Source organism: Triturus cristatus, chromosome 5_1 (assembly GCF_964204655.1).
Source record: "Triturus cristatus chromosome 5_1, aTriCri1.1, whole genome shotgun sequence".
Lineage (NCBI taxonomy): Eukaryota > Metazoa > Chordata > Amphibia > Caudata > Salamandridae > Triturus > Triturus cristatus.
In genome coordinates, this window is record NC_140587.1 from 362038948 (window position 1) to 362052042 (window position 13095).

General features: G+C 44.7%; 1 protein-coding gene across 1 annotated transcript in view; it reads right to left on the reverse strand.

The window, feature by feature from the left end:
• The window catches only part of EBAG9 (estrogen receptor binding site associated antigen 9), a 185544-nt gene that overhangs the window by 152915 nt on the left and 19534 nt on the right, over positions 1-13095 (reverse strand). The window contains exons 2-3 of the mRNA XM_085605081.1: positions 5494-5556; positions 2353-2450 (exon numbers count right to left, since the gene is read on the reverse strand). Of these exons, the coding sequence (XP_085461207.1) occupies positions 2353-2435 (83 nt within the window). The 5' untranslated portion in view covers positions 2436-2450; positions 5494-5556. The remainder of the gene's footprint in view (positions 1-2352; positions 2451-5493; positions 5557-13095) is intronic.

Sequence of the window (13095 nt, forward strand, 5' to 3'; positions counted from 1 at the left end):
CACACAACTAGAATAATTTCAGTGCCTTCCTAGTCACCCCTGAATTTCAGGGTCCACTGTGGCTCGAGCCACAATACAATGTTAAATGGATCCCTCAATCCCTCCGATATTGTGGGGTCAATGTGTATCATTCCGGAGGGGAAACGAGGGAAGAAAACCTGGGTGAGGCACTATGAGTCTTGAAGGGCTGCATGAGTTTTTGGCGCTCCCTAAAGTTACCCATTATGTGCAGATTTGCACTGTCTAAGATGTTTATCTTACAGGGAGTCCTTTAATCTTTTTTTTAACCTTCCCACGAGGATGCAGAGCTGGTTCAGGGAGCTTAATACCCTGCTAAGTGACTTGATTTGGGATGGGGCAGACACTGAGTTTCACTGGAGGTGCTAGGATGCTGACTGATAGCGGATAACTGGGGGCTCCAGACTTTGAGCTGTACTTCTGGTCTGCCCAACTGCAATGGGTGGCGAGATAGTTATCCAGACACCATGTGGCAGAGACAGGGGACAATAAGAGAACCGTGCTGCAGGGGTACCCTTGTGGCACCGATATTGGGAGAGCGGCTGAGGGCAGTCCAGTGCCCTAATCTACTAGCGCTATGCTGGACACCATCCGCTGTATGCACCCCACTCACCATAGTTGGCATACCCACACTTGGAAGAGGCTTATTTCCAGATTGCATGCTATGGGATGGAATGGCAGCAGGTCTTGATTCTATGAGGGGGCTGCTATACGGAACGCAGGGCTTGCAACCTTGATGATCTAGTCAGGGATGAGGGCCTACGACTGATAGAGTTCCTGACACATGTAACACTACTGAGGTCAATGGGTGATTTCTGGATGACGGCCACAGCAGAACAACCCACAAAAAACCTTGCTGACCTTTGGCTGGGGCACAGCCTTATGTCTTGAATCTATCAGATGATTTTTCCATGGACACACACATCTTGCCAGCATTACAAAACCACTGGGAAAAACCACTTGGGCAGACCATTAAAGGGGAACTATTGGGAGCAAGATATGGTGAGGTTACACAAAGTGCCCTAAACACACGTTACAAATACACGGTATTCAACTTTTACATTGTACTTATCTCACTCCACACAGACTGAAAATTATTATGTAATCAGACACCATATGTGCCCAGATGGATGTCAACTTCATCTATATGGTATGGAGCTGTCCTATAGTAAAGTGATGTTGGGCAAAGGTGGTTGGGGACTTGGAGCGCACGCTAAACAGATGCAATTTACACACTTCAGGTATTTGTATTCTGGGCATTTACAGTCAAATTAGAGTAATAAAGTGGTTAACAGATTTCTGGACCTGACCCTGGGTTTAGCTCATAGGGACATCGCATAACACAGTCATTTAAAAACAAGCCGCCTCACAGTAGATGGAAGGCGGAGGTGGAGTTTTGGGCCACAGTTGAGGAGGTGGGCAAGTGAGGGGGATCCGCATTAAGCCCATAGAGGAGCTGAGAATGCAAGTCTTTAAAGCCCTCATGGAGTCAGACCGCTAAATACCCTCAACTCTTACTACAGCGACCCCAAAGGAACACCCAGTCTTAGACCTCCTGCAGGGGTAGATATTCACCATTCCCCCTCTGGTAGATTACTGTTCCGGTAATAATGACGGTGTCAATGAATCATGCCTTCGCTGTACTTGATGCTGCAGACGAGTGGGTAACTGTTGATAACACCTATAAGATACATGCATGTGCCATTTGTATGATCTGTTAATGCTATGTAGTCAAATGCGGCACACATGAATATGTGTGTCCCTATACTGCGGTCCAATAAAAGCCTAAAAAACAGGAGTAAATGGTAAAAGGTTGACATCCACCAACTATTTAGCACAAAAATAAAAGAATATGATTTCCAAGAGATAAAAATAAGCACTCGTAAAGTCAATAGGTCTTACTCCTCTTAATCATGCAATGACAGTCATTAGATCTGGCTTTTTTGTTAGAGAATGTGTTTTATAAAAAAGTTAAACAACTTTGCCGATATTGCTACACACTGTCCTTGAAAGAAAATACCATAATAAAGCTACCTATGGGACTACAACAATACGGAAGCTCAGGGTAAGGCCCTTTGCTGCACAGACTGCATTAGCACATATAAGATATACCTTCAAACTGGAGTGTTTTGAAAAAAACAAAGTTGTAAGATTACATTTGTGATGAATTCAAAGGGCACAAACAATCACAAATTGGATAGTATGACTTTTGAAAATGGGTTAGTAATTTTGTTGCAACAAAGAAATTAAACACTCTTACATTAAAGGCAAAATGATACACCTAACTTAAGGCTACAAAGCTAACAGGAAAATTAATGAATTTAAACAACTCACCTGCATATTAACCTCTTAAAAAAAGAGCAGAATGATGCTATGCAAGTGCAAATTTTAAAAAGACGAAACTGTGAAATAGCCATGATGAGTGGTTACACCTAAAATAAACAAAATACATATTAAATCAATCACTAGCAAAGCTAAAAGCACCATCTTATTTAATTTCCTGTCCGATGAATCAGCACATATGTGAACATTCGAAAAAAGGAGTCAAGCAGGTGGAAAAAAAGAAAAGTTATTAACGCAATGCTATCAGTCACCTCCAGGAAAGCACTATTGTCCATCCTAAAGAAAGTAGTGGCAAGCATTTGTGTGCATCAAGCAAATAGATTCTCTAAGCATTACACTCTTTCATGAGTGATATACAATGGGATTTTAATCAACAAATGTTGGAATGTTCTTTCCAATTCTAATTTTGTGTAATCACTGAACAAAATATTAAAGTAGCGCTAAATATCAGGTCCTCTTTGCTTGGGGAAAAATAGCTAAACATATCACTGCAGTCCCCAATGATGGTTTGTTTATAATCCCCCAGAGTTGTCAAACATAATTAAAGATTCTTCTTGGAAACTGTTCTAGTTTTGGGCATGATAAGAACATGCGATATCAATCTCTCTTTCTTCCAATCAAGGCAGAAAGGAAAGGCATCTAGAATCTGCAAACAAATGGACTATTTGTGGGGATGGGGCCAGTCAGGCTGTCCGAGGAGCTCTAGCATAGCACCCAGTCTCTGTGGCATTGCGGGTACAGGTAAAATTGCTTGACACACTAGGGAGCCAAAGTCACCAGAACCTGGTGTTGCAGAATGGTCCAGTCCCAATGCCCACTCAATCACAACGATACTGGAATTTTCAGAATGGTCAGCATTGCATTACTTCTGCTAGGCCAATCAAGATGGTGGATTGGCCTTTAGTGTGCGGTTTCAATCCAGACTGCACCACCCAAGAACTGATGCTCTGTATGAGTGGGAAGAGGAAGCTGACCAACACCCAAATCAAATGCTAACAACAGCCCACCCCCAAAACACCCCTACCCAGTACCAACATTGGGGTTGGAGCACTTGTGTAGCAGTAGACTGAGCCTGGGAGTAGAGCAAGAGCTGCTAAGGCCTTTGAGAACTGTCCTGACCTATGAAGGCATTTAACTAGAGAATTGAGGAGGCAGTGAACAAATACAACCTTAGGGAATTGTAGCTCCACAAGCGCAAGATGCCACCTAAACAAGCCAACACCAAAAGAGGCCAGCATAAAAAGGAAACATTTGCACTCAGGTTAAACGGGGGTGATAATGAAGTGGAGGATTCCTGTTTCATTTCAGGGAGAGCATGGCACCTTTCCTATTGGAGCAGGGTCAAGACGGATTTGCATATGGTTGGGTTTAAACTGAGGTGGCATGCTCAGCAAAAGAACGATATATTGTAAAGATACCCCGAGTGATTGGCAGTAGTTAGACTTATTGCAAGAATCCTCCCATCACTGGTTGTGCATTTGATGTACTCCCCCAAGTGGCCAGACGTGGGTCCCTTGTTCTCTACCCCATTGGAATAAAGTTAAACCCGACTGAAAAGCCCCAAACCGGATGAAACCAGTCTTGAATTGCATGTGTTCCAGTTCAGGGAGTATCTGAACCGGCAGCTTATGCTGCACTGTTCTTATTGGAGAAGGGTCAAGACAGATATGCATAACTCTGGGTCCAAATTGAGGTGGCATGGTGGGTAAATTAACTATGGGTTAGAATGCTATACAGAGAGACTGCTAGTGGTTAGACTCATTGCAAGCACCCTCCCGTCACCTTTTGTGCATTTGAAGTCCTTTTCTGTATGGCATTAGTGAACGCTTTAGAGTCGGATACGTTGAGGGACACACAGTGAAAAGGTCTTAAAAAGTATTGCTCTCATTAACGATAGCTAAGCAATTTGCCTCAAATTCTTGTGCAAGAGATTCCTTTAAGTGCCTAGCTTTTAGAAATCTACCTTGTTTACGATCTGCAATATGGGCTCACCCTCAAAAAAGGAAAGTTCAGGACTCCACAACACTTCAAATACATTTATAGGAGTATATTTCAGTTCAATGAACTGGGATTTTATTAACAAGGCAGCTATTTAAAATCAGTAAGCAGTTTGTGCCGTTCAGAATTAACTGATTGTTTAAAAACTAATGTAAAAAAATGAAAATGTATTGGAATCGGCTGTTTCAGCAAGTGCCAAGAAGTTTGCTATGACATCAGAGAGGATTATACAACAGAGAAAATTAGGAGAGATATGATTGGATGAAAGGTAGATCAGGATAGCTGCCCTGCAACATAGTCAGGAATGAGTGAACAGTGGCGATTGCTTATTTTTGTTCTTGATTGGGATACACAATTTCCAGCAATGCTTCTGCCAAATACAGAGAGTATTTTGAAATCAGTTATCTTAAAAAGGAACTCTCCGGTGCTCAATGTTTCTTTGGCTGTGGTACCAGAATTTGGAATTTACTGTGACCAGCTCGCCACTTACTTCACATCCCTTGTCCAAAAAAGACTTTCTTTTCAATAGACATTTCCAACCTGAATCGTTCACTGCTAATATGGCCAGTGCCTTCCAACTTCAGCTCTAGGTCAACAGCTCTTGTGATGGTTTGCATCTAAAATTAATGTTTGACTGCTCTCCTTTTATTTGTCGTACGTTCATATCTAAAACCCCAATATTTTGCTATCACCTTATTGCCACCCTCTTTAACTTACATCTCATTTCAACCTCCAATACAATTTTCTGTCCTGAATATATCGCCCAATCTTCTGGATACTATGCCCGATTACTGTTCTACAAATATTTTGTTAGCTATAAATGTACCCCTGTTTTTCGTCTTGCATGGAGGCCTTCATTCTTTCGCTTGCAACATGTTCTATATTTGTAACGCCGTTGCAAACTTTTTCACTATACTCAACATCAAAAATAAATAACAGATAATATTGATAAAGAGCAGCTTAGTGGATAATCAAGGGTCACACCAGATAGAAAATACCTTAACACCTTTCAGTGTACAGGCTTCATTAGCATACTAGAAGAAAAATGTAAGGCCCTGTGAAAGTAACACACATGTTTAATTGGTTACCGTACAGATTTTCACCAAATTTGAAAATATGAAAATTATTACTTACTCTGGCTCGGACTGCTTGGTATCTTCAATAATAACATTAGAGGCAACCTAGATCAGATAGTTCCTATGAAGGTAGGAAAGAAAAAAGAAACAGAAGATAATCACCAACAGCTAGTTTATATGGGGCACTTGAGAGGTGATGGAGAACAGACAGTAACTGGCAAAGCCAACAGGTCTAGTGTTGGAGGTCAGTCCTTTGGCTTGGTCAGTGCTTTTTAGGTCTCGCCTACGCAGCGCGCATGCGCTACATAGGAGGGCCTTCAGCCGTCGCCCTGCTCATTTTCAAGCACACACTCGTGCTTGTGGCAGCATCCACCTTGCGGGAGCGAGCAGGGGGCGCCACAAGCACGAATGCAGTGCTTGAAAATGAGCACATTGCGCGCACACGCACGCACCACTCCCGGGCTGGTTTAGTTTTGCTTCTTATGACCCCTTTATTATGACTGTCTTCTAAAGTAATTCTTTCTGGCACGGTTCCTATGCGGACATAAGCTGCCAACTCCTTTTGCTTCTATTTGTTGTCCGGTACACACATCTTGCTCTCTTGTGAAGCGCTCTAGTGCCCCCAGGCCAAGTCCGCGTCCAGAAAACTGCAAACATAAAATAAATACATACAGAAATGCTTCCCACTTATGGAAGGTTTTAGACATTCATTCAGGGGTTTGTTGCCCTCTGCTACCCCCCGGTGGTAGTTTCATGAACTCTTTCGGCCTGCCTTTTGTGCTGCTCAGATCTGGGGCTCAGAGGAGAGATTCAGTGCTCTGCTGCCCCCTCGTGGACTGCTGTGGGGTTGCTGTCCTCCTTAATAGACATTGGCTGGTTACTGCTTCCAACAAGCATTTGCAACGCAATAGGTCTCGCATTTGCGATACTTTGAGCTGTTAGCATCGTAAATGACAATGGCTTTTATTTGTGTGTTGGTTTTTAAAACACATATATAAAAGGTATTGTCATTCACAATGCCAATAGCTTGAAATCTCGCAAATGTGAGACCTATTGCATTGCAAATGCTTGTTCTGTTTTGCCATTGCTTTTATAAAACTACATTGCTGGGGAGTTGCAAGGCGTTCACCAATGTAACAATAATTGTATAAAAACAAAGAAGTATTTTGAATCTCAAAAAACACAAATTGCCCAAGTAATCCCCCGCACTGAAAACAACTTGATGTGCAGATGTTCTCCATGTATAAGAGCAGAATGTATTCCTCACACTTAATTCAGTAAAATGACTAATGGGCGATTACCCATTGCACATGCTGTAGTGGACGGAAGAAACATTCAAATGACAGCAATAAACCAATGGATGAAGAGGGCTGGCTGACAGCCCTATAAGTTAGTAAATTAGTTTATTCAAATTAAAGTATCTTGGCTAATGCCAAACCTAAAAACACCACAGTGCACTTTAGACACTTCCATGCGCTATAAATAACAGGACTAATACAGGAGGTAAACTGGTGTGTCAAGGGCATACTCAAGTACATAGAGAAATGTTAATTCTAGCTAAACAGAAATAAATGACATACCGCTGATCCTACAATTCTCAATTAGCTCACCTTTTCTGAAAGTAAAAGAAAGCGCAATAACTACATTTCAACTCTAAATGAAGTCTGTATGTCTCGGAGTAACTGTACCTCCGGCTTACTACATATTATGCATAAAAAATGATTATTGCAATAAACACCAAAATGACAATTTAAATTTAAAAAAGTGTTTACCAAGGTAAAAAAAAGTGTGAATTTAGAAATGTTTCTAAATCAGGCTGTAGTATTCTAAAAACGTTCTTCTTAGAATGTGGATGTAAATGTGGATTCGGGGGCAATTGGTGGTGGTAGAGATCAGAAGTGACGCCTACTCCTGTTGCATAGGTTAATAAACCTGTACCTATATACTTACCCGATAAAGTCTGCAGATTTCAAGTAATACAATATAGTGCATACGTGCCTATCCTCCCGATTCAGATGGGAAACTACACATTTCAAGGCTAGTCTCCCGCCTCCCGATTTCATCATGTAAAACAAAACAAATCCTTGGCAGCCTTCAGACGGCAGGGGCCGGTTTTGTGTCACTCAGATTATGCACTGCCAGTAACCTGCTCCTGCAAGCAAGTGCACAACATGTTTGACACACTTTCTCTGCCTGCCATATCGATTTCTCTGTGCTCCTGACAGGTATGGAAAAAACTTAGATTTGAATTTCTGACATCCAGTCCTGCAGCAGCACACTTGCAAGACCCATACACCCCAATAGTCCGGATGCAGTTCGCAATAGAATTCAATGGGTGTTGTGGTGGTTGTGTCATGTCACAACACAATATACACACCAACTCTGTAGAAGATAAGAAACTTCTTTATTTTAAGCAATTAACACACAAAGGAAACAGATGTGTTTGATTCCACGGCTGTAATGAGCCAGAATGCTCAGTGGAACAAGACTACGGGCCTTATTATGAAGTTGGCATTCCAAACACTGCGGCCGCCAAGCGACCACAGCGCCAGCGGTCTTCCGTCCTCCATATTACAAGTTTACTGAGATGCCCACGGTGTGACTGCTGAGATTTTGCAGCTGAGGCGAATATTTTTCCATATGTATCGATGACTGTGTGAACATTTTGACTGCCTATGTGTCGGACTCTGACTGAAATCACAGGAAGGGCTGAGTAAGCATCCCAAATCCTTTGTTTCCTCCATCTTGAAGCTGGCAGTCTCACTGTTGCGGTCAGCTCTTGGAAAAGCCAAATTGTAATATGGACGGCAGTGAAACTACCCTGTACTGCCCTATGAGAGCTCATTTTCAAGGTCCACGACCCCGGCAGTCTGCGATGTGCTGGTGGTGTAAGCGGTTCAACCGCAGTTTTTCCAAATGCAATCCGCACAACTCTTAATACGGCGGTCGGACCGCTGAGCTTACAGCGTTTGGACCGCAGGAACAGTGGTCCACAGACTGCCAAATTCGTAATAGGGCCCTTTGTCATGGATGACATTCCATAAGATACCAACCATAAGAAATCCCCTTTCCTATAAAACAAAATAGCGAAGGAAGAATAATTTTACAAGTGAAATTAGTGCAACAAATTAAATGCAACAACTTAAAATACACACAACACCACACCCCCTTATTAATAATAAATATTTTAAATAACTTACCACAGGACAAAATCATTAAGCCATCCATGTAACTCACTCTTCCTGCTACCACTTCCAAGACAACCATCCTCCATCCTTCCTTTGCGATCTTCCTCAACCACACTAGTACTTGCTCCAACCACATCAACAGCACACTTCTCTCCCACCATTACAGCAATCACATTGCTGTCTTACAAAGTCACCTGTTCCGTTGGTGATTCAAGTATGTTTTCTGACCAGAGGGGATGCATTTCATTCCTGCTCTCAACATCCTAATGCACACCCTGCTGTTATCTGTTATCTTGAACAGAGATCCACACCATTCAAATTCCACACTTCCATTTTTCAATCTTAATGCATTTTTTAGAATCTCCACCACTTTCTCTGGTTGGAAAAACTGACTTTCACCCTTTGGTAGTTTCACAGGTTTCATGATTCTCAACCAATCACCCACAATAATGTGGACCATTGTTACCCCTTTTTGAGAGCACTGTAGTAATCCTTACATTTGCAAAGTGTTTCCACCAACTTTTTTTTCACCAATACCAATAAAGCATTTCTCAACAATACTGTCACACAAGCATTGCGGTGTAAATTTACACCTGGGAATCCTTCCCCTCATCATTACAAATGGAGACACACTGGTCTCATTATTCTTAGTCGCTCTGTAAATACGCGCTGCTTTCTTTGCAGCAATTCTCTAATCAAACCCTTTATTAACATCACCTTGATCACCTTTAATCACCAAGTTAAATCTCTCAACTATGCCCTTTCCACTTGGATTATAGAGGGTGGTGGTCTTATGCCTCACACGAACACTTTCAAACTATGTACTAGCTGCATTTGAAACAAACTGCAACCCATTATCGCTCAAGAGGACAGCTGGAATCCGTTCCGACCAAAATGTCCAGTCCAAAACCTCCAACACAGTAACCGTGTCCGCTCTTTCCACTAAATTCATAACTGCCCACTTGGTAAATAAATCTATTTATACAATCACATACTCCTGTGCCTCGCCTACCGGACCCAACAAATCAACTGCAAAATTCTTGCTGTTTTGGGATCAAAACTTTACTCATAGGTGGTTTCAAAGTACTTACATTTTTATCTGATGAGGAACAAACACCACAATCACTCAATCGCTCAACCTCTTAATCCACTCAAGACTACCAAAATGACTCCTTAACAACATCTTTGGTTCTTACAACCCCAAAATGGCCCTCCAAGCAAGGGTCCAAAACAAATTTTCTGCACTACAACAGGAGGAATCATTTTTCAACTTTTAAAAACAATAACTCTGTCCACTGACAACTCTGACTTAATCTCCCAAAATGGTCTCCACTCAGAAAATAATTCCTTCCAAGGCCAACCCTCAGTCATGAACTTCAAAATCTTCTGCAAAACTCCATCCTCTGTTTTAACTCCCAATTCTTTTGTTTGATAGCTGGTGCCCCGAATCATGAATCAAAGCTACCTTGAAATCATTCCAGGGGTCATTCTCACACGCCTCTAAGGGACATGGCATTCTGGATTAACAATCCGCCACCATATTGTCTTTCCCCGGGACATATACAATGCTGTAAATATAATCTTTAATTCGCATTGACAACCTCGCAATTCTGGACGAAGCTGTAGCATTTCCATTTGCCTTCAGCAACTTGACTAAAAGCTTATGATCACTTTGAATAATAATTGGCCTACTCCATACAAAAACACAAAAAGGTCAAGGGCCCATGCACAAGCTAATAATTCCTTTTCTATTAAGAGATATCTCTCTTCTGCTGGTGACAATTATCTAGAAGAAAACAGAATGATGTTCTCCTTACTGCCTGCATCTTTCTGTGCAAGTACCGCCCCAAGGCCCTTATTATTGGCATCGGTCGTCACATAGCTCTCCAAACTGAGATCAGAACTGCTCAGGTTAGGGACTTTTTCTAGGTAATCCCTAATGTAACAATTCCTCTTTGCACATGGGATCCCACGTAAACATCACTTGCTTCTTAAGTACTAGCCTTATGTTAAACACTTTTTCTACAAAAATTGGATACATTTAGCACAATTTTCTGCCATTCCCAGGAATGACCTTACCTCTTCCTGGTTAGTGGGAGCAGGTGCCCCAGTGATTGCATTTATCAAAGAAGGCTTAGGTTTGACCCTCCCATCCCCTTTCACCAGTCACATGTCCTAAGTAAGTCAAATTCCTCTCTGCAAATTTGCACTTATTCAGTTCAACAGTCAAACCTTTGCTCTACAAAAACACTTTCTGTAACCTCTCATCATGCTTTGCTCTATTTTCCCCGAAGACTAAAATGGCAACCTGGAAATACAATACGCCACACTCCTTGCCAACCAGATTGTGCATGAGCAGTTAAAAAATAGCTGCAGCGAGGCCAAACAGCATGTTTCAATTGAAAACAATGGGGGCATGGCCAAGATGGTGAGCGGGTAGGACGTGGCTCACTCGTCTCCCCGTTCCCGTCCGCAGCCTGGGTGCTTCCCGGGGCCATTTCCGTGCTGCAGACCCCTGGTAATGAATGGGACAGAGGTGGGAACGCAAATGTACGCTTTTCTGCTGAATTAAGTTGCAGCGAGTACCCGAATCGGCACCTTGAGCGCGCCGTGCCCCAGAATGGCGGCTCGGATCCTGTAGCGGACCCGGAGCGACGGCTGGAGACCAGACAGTGCCGCACGTTGCTGCCCAGGAGGCCTTGATGCTACACCACCGGCGGTCCGATCTTCCTGGGTTAGTGTGGCGGTTGATCTTCTAGGGGACTCCTGGAGAGGCAGAAGCTTTGGAGGTGGAGCGGCCGGGCTTGCGGGCCAGAGGGCGGCCTTAACACTGTCGACCACGAGAGCCACTGCCGGAGGGCCCGCAGACATAGCGCACGGACGGCTCTGGTGCCTACGATTGAGGTGAGCGGCCCGGCAGCCCTCCGGGGCTCAATTGAAGGGCGGGAGCCCACGACAATCAGTGCAGATTTTAAGGCGTCCCTGGGGGCCACAGCATAACAGGACACACCCCCGCAAAGCCATGCTGGGTCGGCCATCATCGGGTGGACTGGGATCCCTGAAGGCTCCAACGGGGGCTTGAGCGATATCCTCAGCCGCACGTATACAGCGGGGGACCAGGCGCCCGCCAGACGGACCAGGAACAGGCCGGGCTGAGGCCTTGCACGGGGGCTGAGGTCGTGGGGTGCTCTGCTCAGTGCACAGGAGAGCGGCGGGACCCTGGGGCCAAGCTGGAAGAGGCCGGAAAATCAACGTCCAGAACTGCCGTGGCGCCATAACACTGTACCTGAGGGGCGAATCGGCACGGGCCCAGACGGCGCCCTGGCCATTGACAAGAGAGCCCGGGTACGGGTGAGGCCTACCAGGCGACCAGAGCGGCTGCACCGGAGGCGCCCCCATTGCTAGAAGTTCCTTGCTGGGGGGCCCTCCCCACTGACTCGGTCCACGGGTCCGCAACATACTAAGCCGCAGGTGGGAGGGGCATGCAGCACTCCACTTCGCACGCAGCAAGGGGCACCGGACGGGGGGCCACTCCAGCTTGCCCCACAAGTGGACAGCGCTCGGGCCCCAGTCGCTTCCACTTACCCCGGGGGGAGGATCCACGGCCTTAGGCCGTTGCCCCACGCTTACAACTGCAGCCTAGACAGGTCTACCACACGGGAAAGAAGGACAGGAATGTGAAAGACATGTTCACCAAGATGGTGGGGGGAGTGGAGGTGATGGCCGCACCTCTCCAGCTTCCTCTGGAGGACAGGAGACGGAGAATGAACCGGTTACAAGGGCCTTCTTATCACAGCTATTCTCTTCCCTGAGGGAAGACCTACAAACCTGCAAGAAATACTTCGCTGACGAGATGAAAGAGGTGCGAAGTGGCTACAATGGAGAACCATGAACAATCCCGAGATGAGGAAGTTGAGCAACTACAGCAAGAAGTGATCCGTCTGCAGGCACAACACAGTCAGCCATGTGATGCACCCTGCAAACTGTTTCACCGAGGAGGTGCGGTTATGCACTGCGGCTACTGGACAATTCTTGGGGTACTTACTGTTGGGTTTGTTGGGGTTAGGGGGGGTAGGCAGTGTCGGATATCCATAATGTAGTCCTACAAGACGTCCTGGGGGCCCCCAATACTTCCAAGCAAGAGTTCCTATACCGGCAAGTGCAGCCTCACTCCACACAAAGCAGCTCCACCAGGCCGGGGGCCATGCCACTGCTAGGGGCCAGAATAACTTGGCCCGCAACCATCTAATATGGCTAAGGAGACTGTGAAAACACTTACGCTTAACGTCAAGGGGCTCAACAACCCTGTGAAAAGGCGCGCAATTCTATTCTACTTAGAGCACGCAGAAGCTGACGTGGGTCTCTTACAAGAGACCCACCTCCTCCCCAAAGATATTCATCGCATGCGCTCCAGGGCATTTTTACATCAATATTTTTCTTCAATGAGGGAGAAAAAGGCGGGGGTGGCTATT